The 18,497-nt window shown below is 44.0% G+C and overlaps 1 protein-coding gene across 1 annotated transcript in view; it reads left to right on the top strand.

The window, feature by feature from the left end:
- Nucleotides 1-18,173, top strand: part of LOC141726683 (mediator of RNA polymerase II transcription subunit 25-like) — a gene marked incomplete at its 5' end in the record, with an annotated part of 34,332 nt that extends 16,159 nt beyond the window's left edge. Inside the window, 7 exon segments of the mRNA XM_074531652.1 lie at nucleotides 5,186-5,275; nucleotides 8,011-8,070; nucleotides 11,603-11,824; nucleotides 15,254-15,286; nucleotides 15,288-15,453; nucleotides 16,429-16,436; nucleotides 17,993-18,173. Of these exon segments, the coding sequence (XP_074387753.1) occupies nucleotides 5,186-5,275; nucleotides 8,011-8,070; nucleotides 11,603-11,824; nucleotides 15,254-15,286; nucleotides 15,288-15,453; nucleotides 16,429-16,436; nucleotides 17,993-18,103 (690 nt within the window).
- Nucleotides 18,174-18,497: the final 324 nt, after the last annotated feature.

Below are 18,497 nucleotides of genomic sequence, written 5' to 3'. Positions count from 1 at the left end.
CCCCAAAATACATCAAAACCACCACAAAATACCCCTAAATATCCCTAAAACACCCCAAAATATCCCTAAAATGCCCCTAAATACCCCAAAAACACCCTGAAATATCCCAAAAACGCCCCAAAATACCCCTAAATATCCCTAAAATACCCCTAAATACATCAAAACCGCCCCAAAAACGCCCAAAATATCCCTAAAACACCCAAAAAATGCTCCAAAATATCCCTAAAATACCCCAAAATATCCCTAAAATACCCCTAAATACCCCAAAAACGCACCAAAATACCAGAAAATATCTCAAAATGCCCCAAAATAACCCAAAAATACCCCAAAAACAGCCCTAAAATACCAACCACAAGCAGGTGCAGCAGCACAAGATGGACCAGCAGCGCGCGGTGAGCACAAAAACACCAAAATAGCCCCAAAATATCCCTAAAATACATCAAAACCACCCCAAAAATGCCCAAAATATCCCTAAAATACCCCAAAAATGCCCAAAATGCCCCAAAATAGCCCTAAATACCCCAAAAACACCCCTAAAACACCAACCACAAGCAGGTGCAGCAGCACAAGATGGACCAGCAGCGCGCGGTGAGCACAAAATAACCCAAAAATAGCCCTAAAACACGCAAAAAACACCCCTAAATACCCCAAAAACGCTCCAAAATACCCCAAAATACCCCTAAAATACCCCCAAAACGCCCAAAATAGCCCAAAAATGCTCAGAAATACCCCAAAAATGCTCCAAAATACCCCATAAACGCCCCTAAATGCCCCAAAAATGCCCCAAAATATCCCTAAAATACCCCAAAAACGCTCCAAAATACCTCAAAAATGCTCCAAAATATCCCTAAAATACCCCAAAAACGCCCCAAAAATATCCCAAAAATATCCCCAAAATACCCCAAGAACGCCCCAAAATACCACAGAATATCCCTAAAATACCCCAAAATATCCCTAAAAAATCCCAAAATAGCCCTGAAATACCACAAAATATCCCTAAAATACCAGAAAATACCTCAAAAACGCCCCAAAATACCCCAAAAACAGCCCTAAAACACCAACCACAAGCAGGTGCAGCAGCACAAGATGGACCAGCAGCGCGCGGTGAGCACGAAATAACCCTAAAATACCCAAAATATCCCAAAAACACCCCTAAAATACCATAAAATAGCCCTGAAATACCCCAAAAATGCCCAAAAATACCCCAAAATATCCCTAAATACCCCCAAAATACCTCCAAAACACCCCAAAAACGCCCCAAATACCCCAAAATATCCCTAAATACCCCTAAATACCCTGAAAAATGCTCCAAAATACCAGAAAATACCTTGAAACCACCCCAAAAATACCCCAAAATATCCCTAAAATACGCCAAAAATATCCCTAAAATACCCCAAAAACACCCCTAAAACACCAACCACAAGCAGGTGCAGCAGCACAAGATGGACCAGCAGCGCGCGGTGAGCACAAAATAACCCGAAATAGCCCCAAAAACCACCCAAAATAGCCCAAAATATCCCTAAAATATCTCAAAATACCTCAAAAATGCCCCAAAAACGCCCAAAAATGCCCCATAAATGCCCCAAAATACCCCAAAAATGCCCCAAAATACCCCAAAATATCCCTAAAATACCAGAAAATACCCCAAAAATCCTTAAACCAGCCCAAAATACCCCAAAACCACCCAAAATACCCCAAAAACACCCCAAAATATCCTTAAAATGCCCCAAAATATCCCTAAAATACCCCTAAAACACCCCTAAATATCCCCAAAATACCCTAAAATATCCCTAAAATACAGCAAAAATATCCTTAAAACCCCCCAAAATACCCCAAAATATCCCTAAATATCCCAAAAACGCCCCGAAATGCCTCAAAAACGCCCCAAAATACCAGGAAATATCTCAAAATACCTCAAAAACGCCCCAAAATACCCCAGAATATCCCTAAAACACCAACCACAAGCAGGTGCAGCAGCACAAGATGGACCAGCAGCGCGCGGTGAGCACAAAAACGAACAAAATATCCCTAAAATACCCCAAAAATGCCAAAAAATACCCCAAAATATCCCTAAAATACCAGAAAATATCTCAAAATACCTCAAAAATGCCCAAAAATACCCCATAAACGCTCCAAAGTACCCCAAAAACACTGCAAAATTCCCCAAAATATCCCTAAAAAATCCCAAAATATCCCTAAAATACCAGAAAATATCTCAAAATACCCCAAAATACCCCAAAAATATCCCAAAAACACCCCAAAATACCCCAAAAACACCCCAAAATACCAGGAAATACCTCAAAACCACCTCAAAGCACCCCAAAATATCCCAAAAAGGCTCCAAAATACCCCAAAATATCACAAAAACACCCGAAATACCCCCAAAACGCCCAAAATAGCCCAAAATATCCCCAAAATACCCCAAAAATGCCCCAAAATAGCCCAAAATATCCCTAAAATATCCCAAAAATGCTCCAAAATACCCCAAAAACGCTCCAAAATACCTCAGAACCACTCCAAAATACCCCAAAATACCCCAAAATATCCCTAAAAAATCTCAAAATATCCCTAAAATATCCCAAAATATCCCTAAAATACCACAAAATATCCCAAAATATCCCTAAATACCCCTAAATACCCCTAAAATACCCCCAAAACACCCCTAAATACCCAAAAAACGCCCCAAAATACCACAGAATATCCCTAAAATACCCCAAAAATATCCCTAAAAAATCCCAAAAATGCCCAAAAACACCCCAAAAATACCCCAAAATATCCCTAAAATACCCCAAAAACACCCCTAAAATGCCCCAAAATACCCCAAAAAGGCCCCAAAACCACCCAAAATATCCCTAAAACACCCCAAAAATATCCCTAAAATACCCCAAAAACGCTCCAAAATACCCCAAAAATATCCCTAAAATACCCCAAAAACGCTCCAAAATACCTCAAAAATGCTCCAAAATATTCCTAAAATACCCCAAAACCACCACAAAATACCCCAAAAACAGCCCTAAAACACCAACCACAAGCAGGTGCAGCAGCACAAGATGGACCAGCAGCGCGCGGTGAGCACAAAATAACCCTAAAACACCCCAAATATCCCTAAAATATCCGTAAAATACCTCAAAAACGCCCGAAAACCACCCCAAAATACCCCAAACCCACCCCAAAATACCCCAAAAACGCTCCAAAATGCCCCAAACCCACCCCAAAATACACTAAAACCACCTCAAAACTGCCTCAAAATACTCAAAAACACCCCAAAAACACCCAAAATATCCCTAAAATACCCCAAAAACGCCCAAAATATCCCAAAATATCCCTAAAATACCAGAAAATATATCAAAATACCTCAAAACCACCCCAAAATACCCCAAAAACACTCCGAAATACCCCAAAAACACTGCAAAATACCCCAAAAATATCCCTAAAAAATCCTAAAATATCCCTAAAATATCCCAAAATATCCCAAAAATATCCCTAAAATATCCCTAAAATACCCCAAAAACGCCCAAAAATACCCCAAAATATCCCTAAAATACCCCAAAATACCCCAAAAATATCCCTAAAATACCCCAAAAATGCTCTAAATACCCCAAAAACGCCTAAAATATCCCTAAAATACCCCATAAACGCTGTGAAATACCCCAAAAATGCCTCAAAACCACCCCAAAATACCAGAAAATATCTCAAAATACCTCAAAAACACCCAAAATACCCCAAAATATCCCTAAAATACCCGAAAAACGCTCCAAAATGCTCCAAAATACCAGAAAAAAACCTCGAAACCACCCCAAAAATATCACAAAATATCCCTAAATACCCCAAAAACGCCCCAAAATACCCCAAAATAACCCCAAAATACCTCAAAACCGCCCCAAAACCACCCCAAAATACCAGAAAATATCCCTAAAATACCCCAAAATTGCCCAAAAGTACCCCAAAATACCCCAAAAATATCCCTAAAATACCCCAAAAACGCTCCAAAATACCCCAAAAACGCCCAAAATATCCCCAAAATACCCCAAAAATGCCCCAAAATACCCCATAAACGCTCCAAAATGCCCCAAAACCACCCCAAAATACCCCAAAAACACCCAAAATAGCCCAAAAATGCTCAGAAATACCCAAAAATGCCCCAAAATACCCCAAAAACACCCCAAATACCCCAAAACCACCCTGAAATACCCCAAAAATACCCCAAAAACGCCCCAAAATACCCCAAAATATCCCTAAAATATCGCAAAATACCCCAAAATATCCCTAAAATACCCCAAAAATGCCCCAAAAACGCCCCGAAATGCCCCAAAACCACCCCAAAATACCAGAAAATATCTCAAAATACCCCAAAAACACCCCAAAATATCCCTAAAATGCCCCCAAAACACCCCAAAATACCCCAAAAATGCTCCAAAACATCTCAAAATACCTCAAAACCACCCCAAAAAAGCCCAAAAACACCCCAAAATACCCCAAAACAACCCCAAAATACCCCAATAATGCTCAAAAAAATGCTCCAAAATACCCGAAAATACCTCGAAACCACCCCAAAATACCCCAAAACCACCCCAAAATATCCCTAAAAACCCCCAAAATACCTCAAAACCACCACAAAATACCTAAAAAAATCCCAAAATACCCCAAACCCACCCCAAAATACCCCTAAACACCCCAAAAATACCCCAAAAAATCCAAAATTACCCCCAAAATACCCCCAAACACCCCAAAATACCTCAAAACACTTGGGGTTTTCTCCCCTCCTAAACCCCCCCATCCCTTTCTAGTGGTTCATTCCTGCCCTCCTAAACCCCCCCATCCCTTTCTAGTGGTTCATTCCTGCCCTCCTAAACCCCCCCATCCCTTTCTAGTGGTTCATTCCTGGCCCCTCAATATTATTTGATTTTTTCTGATTTCCCAAAATGCCCCAAAACATTTGGGGGTTTTCTCCCCTCCTAAACCCCCCCATCCCTTTCTAGTGGTTCATTCCTGCCCTCCTAAACCCCCCCATCCCTTTCTAGTGGTTCATTCCTGCCCTCCTAAACCCCCCCATCCCTTTCTAGTGGTTCATTCCTGCCCTCCTAAACCCCCCCCATCCCTTTCTAGTGGTTCATTCCTGGCCCCTCAATATTTTTTGATTTTTTCTGATTTCCCGAATTTCCCCAAATTTTCCTTTTTCCCACAGTTGGGGGGTTCAGCCCCCGTTCCTGGGGCTCCCCCGTTCCTGCCCAAGCAGCCGGGGACGCTCCCGGTGACAGCCGGGGTGCAGCCGCAGGTAAAGGGGAATTTAAAGGGGTTTTATTGGGATTTTGGGTGGTTTTATTGGGATTTTGAGGTGGTTTTTGTGGGATTTGAGGTGGTTTTTGTGGGATTTTCTCTTATGTTTTCAGCTTTTATTTCCTGCCCTTTTTTTCTAAAATTTTCCGATCTTTTCTCCCTCACATTTCCCGCCCTTTTCTCCCCTCACATTTCGCTTTTTCCCCTCACATTTCCCACTCTTTTTCCCCTCACATCTCCTTTTTGTTCTTACCTGTGTCCTGCCTTCCTTCTCCTCCTATATTTTCAGCCCTTTTTCAGCATTTTTTCCTTTTTTCAGCTTTTTCCCCTCATATTTCCTACCATTCTCTCCCCTCACGTTTCCCGCCCTTTTCCCCCCTCACATTTCCCTTTTCCCCTCACATTTCCCACTCTTTCTCCCTCACATCTCCTTTTTTTTCCCTACCTGTCTCCTGCCTTCCTTCTCCTCCTGTTTTCAGCCCTTTTTTCAGCATTTTTTCCTTTTCTTTCAGCTTTTTCCCCTCACATTTCCTACCATTTCTCTCCCCTCACACTTCCTGCCATTTTCTCCCCTCACGCTTTCCCGCCATTTTCTCCCCTCACATTTCCCACTTTTTCCCTTCACATCTCCTTTTTTCCCCCTACCTGTTTTCTACCTTCCTTCTCCTCCTATATTTTCAGCCCTTTTTTCAGCATTTTTTCCTTTTTTTTCAGCTTTTTCCCCTCATATTTCCTACCCTTTTTTCCCCCCTCATGTTTTCCCGCCATTTTCTCTCCTCACGTTTCCCTTTTCTCCCCTCACATTTCCCACTTTTTCCCTTCACATCTCCTTTTTTCCCCCTACCTGTCTCCTGCCTTCCTTCTCCTCCTGTTTTCAGCCCTTTTTCATCATCTTTTTTTCCTTTTTTTTCAGCTTTTTCCCCTCATATTTCCTACCCTTTTTCTCCCCTCACGTTTCCCGCCCTTTTTCTCCCCTCACGTTTCCCTTTTCCCCTCACATTTCCCATTTTTTCCCCTCACATCTCCTTTTTTTCCCTACCTGTCTCCTGCCTTCCTTCTCCTCCTGTTTTCAGCCCTTTTTTCATCTTTTTTTCCTTTTTTTTCAGCTTTTTCCCCTCATATTTCCTACCCTTTTTCTCCCCTCACGTTTCCCGCCCTTTTTCTCCCCTCACGTTTCCCTTTTCCCCTCACATTTCCCACTCTTTTTCCCCTCACATTTCCCATTTTTTCCCTTCCCGTTTCCTGCCTTCCTTCTCTTCCTGTTTTCAGCCCTTTTTTCATCTTTTTTTCCTTTTTTTCAGCATTTTCCCCTCATATTTCCTACCCTTTTTCTCCCCTCACACTTCCCACCATTTTCTCCCCTCACGCTTTCCCACCATTTTCCCCCCTCACGTTTCCCACCTTTTCCCCTCACATCTCCTTTTTTTCCCTACCTGTCTCCTGCCTTCCTTCTCCTCCTGTTTTCAGCCCTTTTTTCATCTTTTTTTCCTTTTTTTTCAGATTTTTCCCTTCTTATTTCCTACCCTTTTTCTTCCCTCACCCTTCCCCCCATTTTCTCCCCTCACGCTTTCCCACCATTTTCCCCCCTCACGTTTCCCACCTTTTCCCGTCACATCTCCTTTTTTCCCTCTACCTGTTTTCTACCTTCCTTCTCCTCCTATATTTTCAGCCCTTTTTCAGCATTTTTTCCTTTTTTTCCCAGATTTTTCCCCTCACATCTACCACCCTTCTTTCCTCCTCACGTTTTCCCGCCATTTTCTCCCCTCACGTCTCCCTTTTCCCCTCACACTTCACACTCTTTTTCACCTCACATCTCCTTTTTGTTCCTACCTGTGTCCTGCCTTCCTTCTCCTCCTGTTTTCAGCCCTTTTTTCATCTTTTTTTCCTTTTTTTTCAGCTTTTTCCCCTCTTATTTCCTACCCTTTTTTCCCCCCTCACGTTTTCCCGCCATTTTCTCTCCTCACGTTTCCCTTTTCCCCCTTCACATTTCCCACTTTTTCCCCTCACATCTCCTTTTTTTCCCTACCTGTCTTCTGCCTTCCTTCTCCTCCTGTTTTCAGCCCTTTTTTCAGCATTTTTTTCCTTTTTTTTCAGCTTTTTCCCTTCATATTTCCTACCATTTTCTCCCCTCACGTTTCCCGCCCTTTTCCCCCCTCACATTTCCCTTTTCCCCTCACATTTCCCACTCTTTTTCCCCTCACATCTCCTTTTTGTTCCTACCTGTCTCCTGCCTTCCTTCTCCTCCTGTTTTCAGCCCTTTTTTCAGCATTTTTTCCTTTTTTTCCCAGATTTTTCCCCTCACATTTACCACCCTTTTTCCCCTTACGTTTTCCCGCCATTTTCTCCCCTCACGTTTCCCTTTTCCCCCCTCACATTTCCCACTTTTTCCCTTCACATCTCCTTTTCTTCCCCTACCTGTTTTCTACCTTCCTTCTCCTCCTATGTTTTCAGCCTTTTTTTCCCCTTTTAAAAATTATTTTTAGCATTTTCTCCTCACATTTACCACCTTTTTTTTTTCCCCCTCACGTTTCCCGCCCTTTTTCCCCCTCACGTTTTCCCGCCCTTTTTCCCCCCCTTCACGTTTTCCCGCCCTTTTTCTCCCCTCACGTTTCCATTTGAAATGGTTTTTGAGGAATTTGAGATGCTTTTTTTGGAATTTGAGATGCTTTTTGTGGAATTTGAGATGTTTTTTGTGGAATTTGAGTTGAATTTCGGCTCTGTCCCCTCACGCAGGTGAGCCCAGGCCTGGCGCAGGTCGGGATCATGGAGGAGCAGCAGCGACAGCAGAGCCTGGTCTGGGGGATTTTTTTTTATTATTTTTGGGGTTTTTGGGACATTTTAGGGGGTCCTGGAGGGATTTGAGGGCTCCTGGATGGGTTGGGGATGGACTTGGATGAATTTTGGGGTGATTTGAGGGAATCCTGATTCAGTTTTGGGGGGTTTTGGGGGGACCCTGGTTGGGTTTGGGGACTCCTGAATAATTTTGGGATTTTTTTGGATGGGTCATGGGTGGGCTTGGATGAATTTTGGGGTGATTTGAGGGAATTTTGAATAAATTTTGGGGGGTTTTGGGGGGACCCTGGTTGGATTTGGGGACTCCTGGATGATTTTGGGATTTTTTTGGATGGGTCAGGGGTGGGCTTGGATGAATTTTGGGGTGATTTGAGGGAATCCTGAATCAGTTTTGGGGGGACCCTGGTTGAGTTTGGGGACTCCTGGATAATTTTGGGGGGTTCTTGGATGGGTTGGAGGTGGACTTGGATGAATTTTGGGGTGATTTGAGGGAATTCTGAATAAATTTTGGGGGATTTTGGGGGACCCTGGTTGGATTTGGGGACCCCTGAATGATTTTGGGATTTTTTTGGATGGGTCAGGGGTGGGCTTGGATGAATTTTGGGGTGATTTGAGGGAATCCTGAATCAGTTTTGGGGGGACCCTGGTTGGGTTTGGGGACTCCTGGATAATTTTGGGATTTTTTTGGATGAGTCAGGGGTGGACTTGGATGAATTTTGGGTTGATTTGAGGGAATCCTGAATCAGTTTTGAGGGGACCCTGGTTGGGTTTGGGGACTCCTGGATAATTTTGGGGGGTTCTTGGATGGGTTGGGGATGGACTTGGATGAATTTTGGGGTGATTTGAGGGAATTCTGAATAAATTTTGGGGGGACCCTGGTTGGGTTTGGGGACTCCTGGATAATTTTGGGATTTTTTTGGATGGGCTTGGATGAATTTTGGGGTGATTTGAGGGAATCCTGAATCAGTTTTGGGGGGACCCTGGTTGGATTTGGGGATTCCTGAATGATTTTGGGATTTTTTTGGATGGGTCAGGGGTGGGCTTGGATGAATTTTGGGGTGATTTGAGGGGGTCCTGAATCAATTTTGGGGGGTTTTGGGGGGACCCTGGTTGGGTTTGGGGACTCCTGGATAATTTTGGGGGGTTCTTGGATGGGTTGGGGGTGGGCTTGGATGAATTTTGGGGTGATTTGAGGGAATCTTAAATCAGTTTTGGGGGGACTCTGGTTGGGTTTGGGGACCCCTGAATGATTTTGGGATTTTTTTGGATGGGTCAGGGGTGGGCTTGGATGAATTTTGGGGTGATTTGAGGGAATCCTGAATCAGTTTTGGGGGGACCCTGGTTGGGTTTGGGGACCCCTGAATGATTTTGGGATTTTTTTGGATGGGTCAGGGGTGGGCTTGGATGAATTTTGGGGTGATTTGAGGGAATCCTAAATCAGTTTTGGGGGGACCCTGGTTGGATTTGGGGACCCCTGAATGATTTTGGGATTTTTTTGGATGAGTCAGGGGTGGGCTTGGATGAATTTTGGGGTGATTTGAGGGAATCCTGATTCAGTTTTGGGGGGTTTTGGGGGGACCCTGGTTGGATTTGGGGACTCCTGAATGATTTTGGGATTTTTTGGATGGGTCAGGGGTGGACTTGGATGAATTTTGGGGTGATTTGAGGGAATTCTGAATAAATTTTGGGGGATTTTGGGGGGACCCTGGTTGGATTTGGGGACCCCTGAATGATTTTGGGATTTTTTTGGATGAGTCAGGGGTGGGCTTGGATGAATTTTGGGTTGATTTGAGGGAATCCTGAATCAGTTTTGGGGGGACCCTGGTTGGGTTTGGGGACTCCTGAATAATTTTGGGATTTTTTTGGATGGGTTGGGGGTGGGCTTGGATGAATTTTGGGGTGTTTTGAGGGAATCCTGAATCAGTTTTGGGGGGACCCTGGTTGGGTTTGGGACTCCTGGATAATTTTGGGATTTTTTTTGGATGGATTGGGGGTGGGCTTGGATGAATTTTGGGGTGATTTGAGGGAATCCTGAATCAGTTTTGGGGGACCCTGGTTGGATTTGGGGATTCCTGAATGATTTTGGGATTTTTTTGGATGGGTCATGGGTGGGCTTGGATGAATTTTGAGGTGATTTGAGGGGATCCTGAATCAGTTTTGAGGGGACCCTTGGTTGGGTTTGGGGGACTCCTGGATAATTTTGGGATTTTTTTGGATGGGTCAGGGGTGGGCTTGGATGAATTTTGGGGTGATTTGAGGGGATCCTGAATCAGTTTTGAGGGGACCCTGGTTGGGTTTGGGGACTCCTGGATAATTTTGGGGGGTTCTTGGATGGGTTGGGGATGGACTTGGATGAATTTTGGGGTGATTTGAGGGAATTCTGAATAAATTTTGGGGGGACCCTGGTTGGGTTTGGGGACTCCTGGATAATTTTGGGATTTTTTTGGATGGGCTTGGATGAATTTTGGGGTGATTTGAGGGAATCCTGAATCAGTTTTGGGGGGACCTGGTTGGATTTGGGGATTCCTGAATGATTTTGGGATTTTTTTGGATGGGTCAGGGGTGGGCTTGGATGAATTTTGGGGTGATTTGAGGGGGTCCTGAATCAATTTTGGGGGGTTTTGGGGGGACCCTGGTTGGGTTTGGGGACTCCTGGATAATTTTGGGGGGTTTTTGGATGGGTTGGAGGTGGACTTGGATGAATTTTGGGGTGATTTGAGGGAATCCTGAATCAGTTTTGGGGGGACCCTGGTTGGGTTTGGGGACCCCTGAATGATTTTGGGATTTTTTTGGATGGGTCAGGGGTGGACTTGGATGAATTTTGGGGTGATTTGAGGGAATTCTGAATAAATTTTGGGGGGTTTTGGGGGGACCCTGGTTGGATTTGGGGACTCCTGGATAATTTTGGGATTTTTTTGGATGGGTTGGGGGTGGGCTTGGATGAATTTTGGGGTGATTTGAGGGAATCCTGAATCAGTTTTGGGGGGACCCTGGTTGGGTTTGGGGACTCCTGGATAATTTTGGGATTTTTTTTGATGGGTTGGGGGTGGACTTGGATGAATTTTGGGGTGATTTGAGGGAATTCTGAATAAATTTTGGGGGGACCCTGGTTGGGTTTGGGGACCCCTGAATGATTTTGGGATTTTTTTGGATGGGTCAGGGGTGGGCTTGGATGAATTTTGGGGTGATTTGAGGGAATTCTGAATAAATTTGGGGGGGTTTTGGGGGGACCCTGGTTGGGTTTGGGGACTCCTGGATAATTTTGGGATTTTTTTGGATGGGCTTGGATGAATTTTGGGGTGATTTGGGGGAATCCTGAATCAGTTTTGGGGGGACCCTGGTTGGATTTGGGGACTCCTGGATAATTTTGGGGTGTTCTTAGCTGGTTTTGAGTATTTTTTTTGGCTGCTTAGAGGAGATCCTGCATGAAATTTTGCTGGTTTTTTTAACATTTTATGATTCTAAAACATTTTAGGGGGGATCTCCATTTTTGGGGTGATTTTTCCAACACTTCCTTTTTCTTTTTTTCCAGTTACAACTCCGAGCACAACAACAACAACAACAACAACAACAACAACCACAACCCCCCCAAGCCCCCCCTGCGGCCCCTGCACCCCCCCCAGCCCCCCAAAATCCGGGAGCCCCCCAAGCTGGACCCCCCCAAGGCAGCCAGGCCGGGGGGGGGGCTCTGCTGCGCCCCCAAAATCCAGGGGCCAACCCCCAACTTCGGAGCCTCCTGCTCAGCCAGCAGCCGGTGAGTGAACCCCCAAAAAATCCCCAAAAATTTAAAATTATTCCTCAAAAAAATCCCCTAAAAAAATCCCCAAAAAATTAAAATTATTCCCCCAAAAATTCCCAAAAACTAAAATTATTCCTCCAAAAAATCCCCAAAAAACCCCCAAAAAATTAAAATTATTCCTCAAAAAAATCCCAAAAAATTAAAATTAATCCTCCAAAAAATCCCCCAAAAAACTCAAAAAAAATCCTCAAAAATTTAAAATTATTCCTCCAAAAAACCCCAAAAAAATCCCCAAAAATCCCCAAAAATTAAAATTAATCCTCCAAAAAATCCCCAAAAAATCCTCAAAAAATTAAAATTATTCCTCCAAAAAACCCCAAAAAATCCCAAAAAATTAAAATTAATCCCCAAAAAATCCCCAAAAATCCCGAAAAAATTAAAATTAATTCTCAAAAAAATCCCCAAAAATCAAAATTATTCCTCAAAAAAAAACCCCAAAAAACCCCAAAAAAATCCCCAAAAAATTAAAATTAATCCCCCAAAAAATCCCCCAAAAATTAAAATTATTCCTCCAAAAAACCCCAAAAAAATCCCCAAAAATTAAAATTATTCCTCAAAAAATCCCCAAAAAACCCCCAAAAAATTAAAATTATTCCTCCAAGAAATCCCCCAAAGAAACCCAAAAAATCCCCAAAAAATTAAAATTATTCCTCCCAAAAAATCCCCCAAAAAACCCTGAAAAATTGCTGGAAAAAATCCTAAAAAAAACCCTAAAATCCCAAAAAAGTCCCCCAAGAAAAACCCAAAAAGCCTCCAAAAAAATCCCAAAAAAATTGAGATTTTCCCCAAAATCCGGGGGCCAACCCCCAACTTCGGAGCCTCCTGCTCAGCCAGCAGCCGGTGAGTGAACCCCCAAAAAAATCACAAAAAATCCCCAAAAAATTAAAATTAATTTTCCAAAAAAATCCCCCCAAAATTAAAATTAATCCTCCAAAAAATCCCCAAAAAAATCCCCAAAAAATTAAAATTATTCCTCCAAAAAACCCCCAAAAAATCCCCCCAAAATTAAAATTAATCCTCCAAAAAATCCCCCAAAAATCCCTGAAAAATCCCCGAAAAAAAATCCCAAAAAAACCCCAAAAATAAAAAAAAATCCCCAAAAATTCCCAAAAATTAAAATTAATCCCCTCAAAAATCCCCCAAGAAATTCTCAAAAAAACCCCAAAAATATCCCAAAAATGACCCAAAAAATTTCCAAAACTAGCTCCAAAAAACCCCAAACATTCCAAAAAAATTTCAAAATGAATACTCCAAAAAACCCCAAAAAACAAACAAAAAAAATTCCCAAAAAACCCCTAAAAAACCTCAAAAATTCCCAAAAATTTGAGATTGACCCCTAAAAATCAGGGACCCCCCATCCCACAAGATAATTTATTGAATGAGACAAATTGGATTTTGAGAGGCTCTAAAAATTGGGATTTTGGGGATTTTCTGGAGGAATTTGGGGCTGGAATTTTTCTGGGGAGCCCTAAAAATTGGAGGGGTTTGGGAGAAATTTTTGGGGGGTTTTTTTGGAGCAATTTTTGGGATTTTTTGGAGGATTTTGGGATTTTTTTGAGAAATTTCGGGGGATTTTTTTGAGGATTTTTTTGGGGATTTTTTGAGGAGTTTTTGGGGATTTTTGGGAGAAATTTTTGGTGGAATTTTTTGAATTTTTGGGGGATTTTTGGAGGAATATTTGGGGAATTTTGGGAGGAATATTTTGGGATTTTTTGAGGAATTTTTTTTTGGATTTTCTGGAGGAATTTTGGGGGGAGGAAGTGAAGATTTTAAGGGGGGATCTGGACAGGAATTTTCGTTTTTGGGGTTCTCTGGGAGAGGAATTTCCATTATTAGGTTAGTCTGGGACAGGAATTTTCATTTTTGGGGGGCTCTGGGCTGGGGATTTTTATTTTTGGGCTGGGAATTTTCATTTTTGGGCTGGGAATTTTCATTTTTTGGGGGGGTCTGGGCTGGGAATTTTCATTTTTGGGCTGGGAATTTTCATTTTTGGGATGGCATTTCCCATTTTTGGGCTGGGAATTTTCATTTTTAGGACAGAAATTTTCATTTTTGGGCTGGGAATTTTCATTTTTGGGACAGAAATTTTCATTTTTGGGATGGGAATTTTCCTTTTTAGGACAGAAATTTTCATTTTTGGGCTGGCATTTCCCATTTTTGGGCTGGGAATTTTCCTTTTTTAGGACAGAAATTTTCATTTTCAGCATGGAAATTTCCATTTTTTGTTTGGGAGGGGGGTCCGGGCTGGCATTTCCCATTTTTGGGATGGGAATTTTCATTTTTGGGCTGGCATTTCCCATTTTTGGGCTGGGAATTTTCATTTTTAGGATGGGAATTTTTTGTTTTGGGGGGTCTGGGCTGGGAATTTTCGTTTTTGGGCAGGGAATTTTCCTTTTTGGGCTGGGAATTTTCATTTTCAGGACAGAAATTTTCCTTTTCAGCATGGAAATTTCCATTTTTTGTGGGGGGGGGGGGTCTGGGCTGGCATTTCCCATTTTTGGGGTGGGAATTTCCATTTTCAGCATGGAAACTTCCATTTTTGGGGGGGGGGATCCGGGCTGGCATTTCCCATTTTTGGGCTGGGAATTTTCATTTTTAGGATGGGAATTCTTGGTTTTGGGGGGAGTCTGGGATGGGAATTTTCATTTTTGGGACAGAAATTTTCATTTTTGGGTTGGGAATTTTCATTTTCTGGGCTGGAAATTTTCATTTTTAGGGTGGGAATTTTCATTTTCAGCATGGAAACTACCATTTTTTTTTGGGGGGGGGGGTCCGGGTTGGCATTTCCCATTTTTGGGGAGGGGGGGGGTCCGGGCCGGCATTTCCCATTTTTGGGCTGGGAATTTTCATTTTCAGCATGGAAACTTCCATTTTTGGGGAGGGGGGGGGTCCGGGCTGGCATTTCCCATTTTTGGGCTGGGAGTTTTCATTTTTAGGATGGGAATTTCCATTTTTTGTTGGGGGGGGGTCCGGGCTGGCATTTCCCATTTTTGGGCTGGGAATTTCCATTTTCAGGACAGAAATTTTCATTTTCAGCGTGGAAACTTCCATTTTTTTCGGGGGGGGGGGGGGGTCCGGGCTGGCATTTCCCATTTTTGGGGGGCGGGGGGGGGTCCGGGCTGGCATTTCCCATTTTTGGGCTGGGAATTTTCATTTTCAGCATGGAAACTTCCATTTTTGGGGGGGGGGGCCGGGCTGGCATTTCCCATTTTTGGGGGGGGGGGGGGGGGGGGGGGGGCGTCCGGGCTGGCATTTCCCATTTTGGGGGGGGGGGGGGGGTCCGGGCTGGCATTTCCCATTTTTTGGGGGGGGGGGCGGGGGGGGTCCGGGCTGGCATTTCCCATTTCTGGGGCGCCCCCCTGACCCCCCCCTGTCCCCCCACAGCCTCAGGGCGGGGTCCCCCCCCCCGGCTCAGCCCCTCCATCACCTGCAGCCCCCCCCGGGCCCCCCCCAGCCCCCCCAGGCTTTGTTGCCCCCTCCCCACCAGGCCCTGGGGGGCGGGGGGGGGCAATTGCCCCTCCTGCACCCCCCCCCGGGGCAGCCCTGGCCGGGCCAGATGGGGGCGCCGCGAGCGGCCATCCCAGGTGAGTGAAAAACCCCCAAAAACCCCAAAAATACCCCAAAAATACCCTAAAAATACCCTAAAAATATCCTAAAAATTGGGTGGGAATCATGAAAAAAATACCCCAAAAAAACCCAAAAACCCCCCAAAAAAGTCCTAAAAATACCCTAAAAATACTCTAAAAATATCCTAAAAATACCCTAAAAATATGGGGGGGATCACAAAAATACACCCTAAAATTGGGTGGGAATCATGAAAAAAAATACCCCTAAAAAATACCCTAAAAATATGGGGGGGGATCACAAAAATACACCCTAAAAATTGGGTGGGAATCATGAAAAAATACCCTAAAAAAGTCCTAAAAAAGTCCTAAAAATACCCTAAAAATACCCTAAAAATTGGGTGGGAATCATGAAAAAAATACCCCTAAAAAAGTCCAAAAAATGCCCTAAAAATTGGGTGGGAATCATGAAAAAAAATACCCCAAAAAAACCCCCAAAACCCCCCCAAAAAGTCCTAAAAATACCCTAAAAATACTCGAAAAATGCCCTAAAAATATGGGGGGGAATCACAAAAATACACCCTAAAAATTGGGTGGGAATCATGAAAAAAAATACCCCTAAAAAATACCCTAAAAATATGGGGGGGGATCACAAAAATACACCCTAAAAACTGGGTGGGAATCATGAAAAAAAATACCCCAAAAAACCCCCTTAAAAAGTCTGAAAAATACCCTAAAAAGTCCCTAAAAATACCCTAAAAATACGCTAAAAGGGGGGATCACAAAAATACACCCTAAAAATTGGGTGGGAACCATGAAAAAAAATACCCTAAAAATATCAGGGGGATGACAAAAATACACCCTTAAAATTGGGTGGGAATCATGAAAAAAAATGCACCAAAAAAACCCCAAAAAATCCCAAAAAAAGTCCTAAAAGTACCCTGAAAATATGGGGGGGATCACAAAAATACACCTTAAAATTGGGTGGAAATCAAGAAAAAAAAGTACCCCCAAAAAATCCTAAAAAAGTCCAAAAAATACTCTAAAAATACCTTAAAAATATGGGGGGGATCACAAAAATGCACCCTAAAAATTGGGTTGGAATCATGAAGAAAAATACCCTAAAAAAGTCCAAAAATACCCTAAAAATACCCTAAAAATTGGGTGGGAATCATGAAAAAATATACCCCAAAAAAACCCCTAAAAAAGTCTGAAAAATCCCCTAAAAATACCCTAAAAATTGGGTGGGAATTATGAAAAAATACCCCTAAAAATACCCTAAAAATTGGGTGGGAATTATGAAAAAATACCCCTAAAAATACCCTAAAAATATGGGGGGGAATCACAAAAATACACCCTAAAAATTTGATGGGAACCTCAAAAAATCCACCCAAAAAAAAAAAAAACCACCATAAATCTGTTGGGAATCACAAAAAATCTGATGGGAACCCCAAAATCACCTCTGGGACCCCAAAATTTTACTGGGGCCCCCAAAACCACTCCAGGATCCCCAAATTCTCCTCTGGGTCCCCAAAATCTCCCCAAACCCCAACCCTGGGACCCCCAAAACCACTCCAGGAACCCCAAATTTCCCCCTGGGACCCCAGAACTTCCCCAAAACCCAAACCTGGAACCCCAAAATTTTACTGGGACCCCCAAAACCCAACCCTGGGACCCCAAAATTTTACTGGGACCCCCAAAACCACTCCAGGAACCCCAAATTCTCCCCTGGGTCCCCAAAATCTCCTCAAAACCCAACCCTGGGACCCCAAAATTTTACTGGGACCCCCAAAACCCAACCCTGGAACCCCAAAATTTTACCGGGACCCCCAAAACCATTTCAGGAACCCCAAATTTCCCCCTGGGACCCCAAAATCTCCCCAAAACCCAACCCTGGGACCCCAAAATTTCACCGGGACCCCCTAAAACCACTCCCGGAACCCCAAATTCTCCCCTGGATCCCAAAACCCACCCCCTGGAACCCCAAAATTTTACTGAGGACCCCAAAATCTCCCCAAACCCCAACCCTGGGACCCCCAGAACCACTCCAGGACCCCCAGATCACCCCAAAATCCACCCCTGGGACCCCAAAATGACCCCTAAACACAACCTGGGACCCCAAATTTTACTGGGATCCCAAAATCCAACCCTGGGACCCCCAAAACCCAAACCTGGGACCCCAAAACCACTCCAGGAACCCCAAATTTCCCCCTGGGACCCCAAATTCTCCCCAAAACCCAACCCTGGGATCCCAAAATTTTACTGGGACCCCCCAAAACCTAAAGCTGGAATCCTAAAATTTTATTGGAACCCCCAAAATCCAACCCTGGGACCCCCAAATCCACTCCAGGAACCCCAAAATCTCCCCAAAACCCAACCCTGGGACCCCCAGAACCACTCCAGGACCCCCAAATTTCCCCCTAAACCACCCCTGGGACCCCAAAATCCAACCTGGGACCCCGAAATTTTCCTGAGGACCCCAAAACCCACCCCCAGGTGAATTTGGGGTGATTTTGGGGTCCCCCCCTGACCCCTCTCCCCTCCCCCCTCCCCTTAGGGCAGATGCTGCTGCCCCCCCCCCGGCCCCAGGGGTCCCGTCCAGCCGGGGGGGCTCCAGCCCGTGCAGACCCCCAGCGTGATGGAGGAGGACATCCTGATGGACCTCATCTAGGGGGGACCCCCAAAATGGGCTGGGGACCCCGAAATTTGGGGTGAGAACCCAAAAAAACCCGAAAAAAATCCATAAAAATTCATAAAAATCACAAAAATTCGCCCCAAAAATCACAGAAATCGCTCAAATGAGGGGTCTGAGAACCTTTCAGGTGATGGAGGAGAACATCCTGATGGACCTCATCTAGGGGGGACCCCAAAATGGGCTGGGGACCCCGAAATTTGGGGTGAGAACCCAAAAAACCCCCAAAAAATCCGAAAAAAATCCATTAAAAAACCTTGAAAATACTCAAAAAATCACCCAAATGAGGGGTCTGAGAACCCTCAGGTGATGGAGGAGAACATCCTGATGGACCTCATCTAGGGGGGACCCCAAATCCACGTGGAGACCCGAA

The sequence above is a fragment of the Zonotrichia albicollis genome, chromosome 38 (genome assembly GCF_047830755.1).
Source record: "Zonotrichia albicollis isolate bZonAlb1 chromosome 38, bZonAlb1.hap1, whole genome shotgun sequence".
Lineage (NCBI taxonomy): Eukaryota > Metazoa > Chordata > Aves > Passeriformes > Passerellidae > Zonotrichia > Zonotrichia albicollis.
Note: the sequence above shows the minus strand (reverse complement) of the source record. Positions and strands in the feature narration are given on the sequence as shown.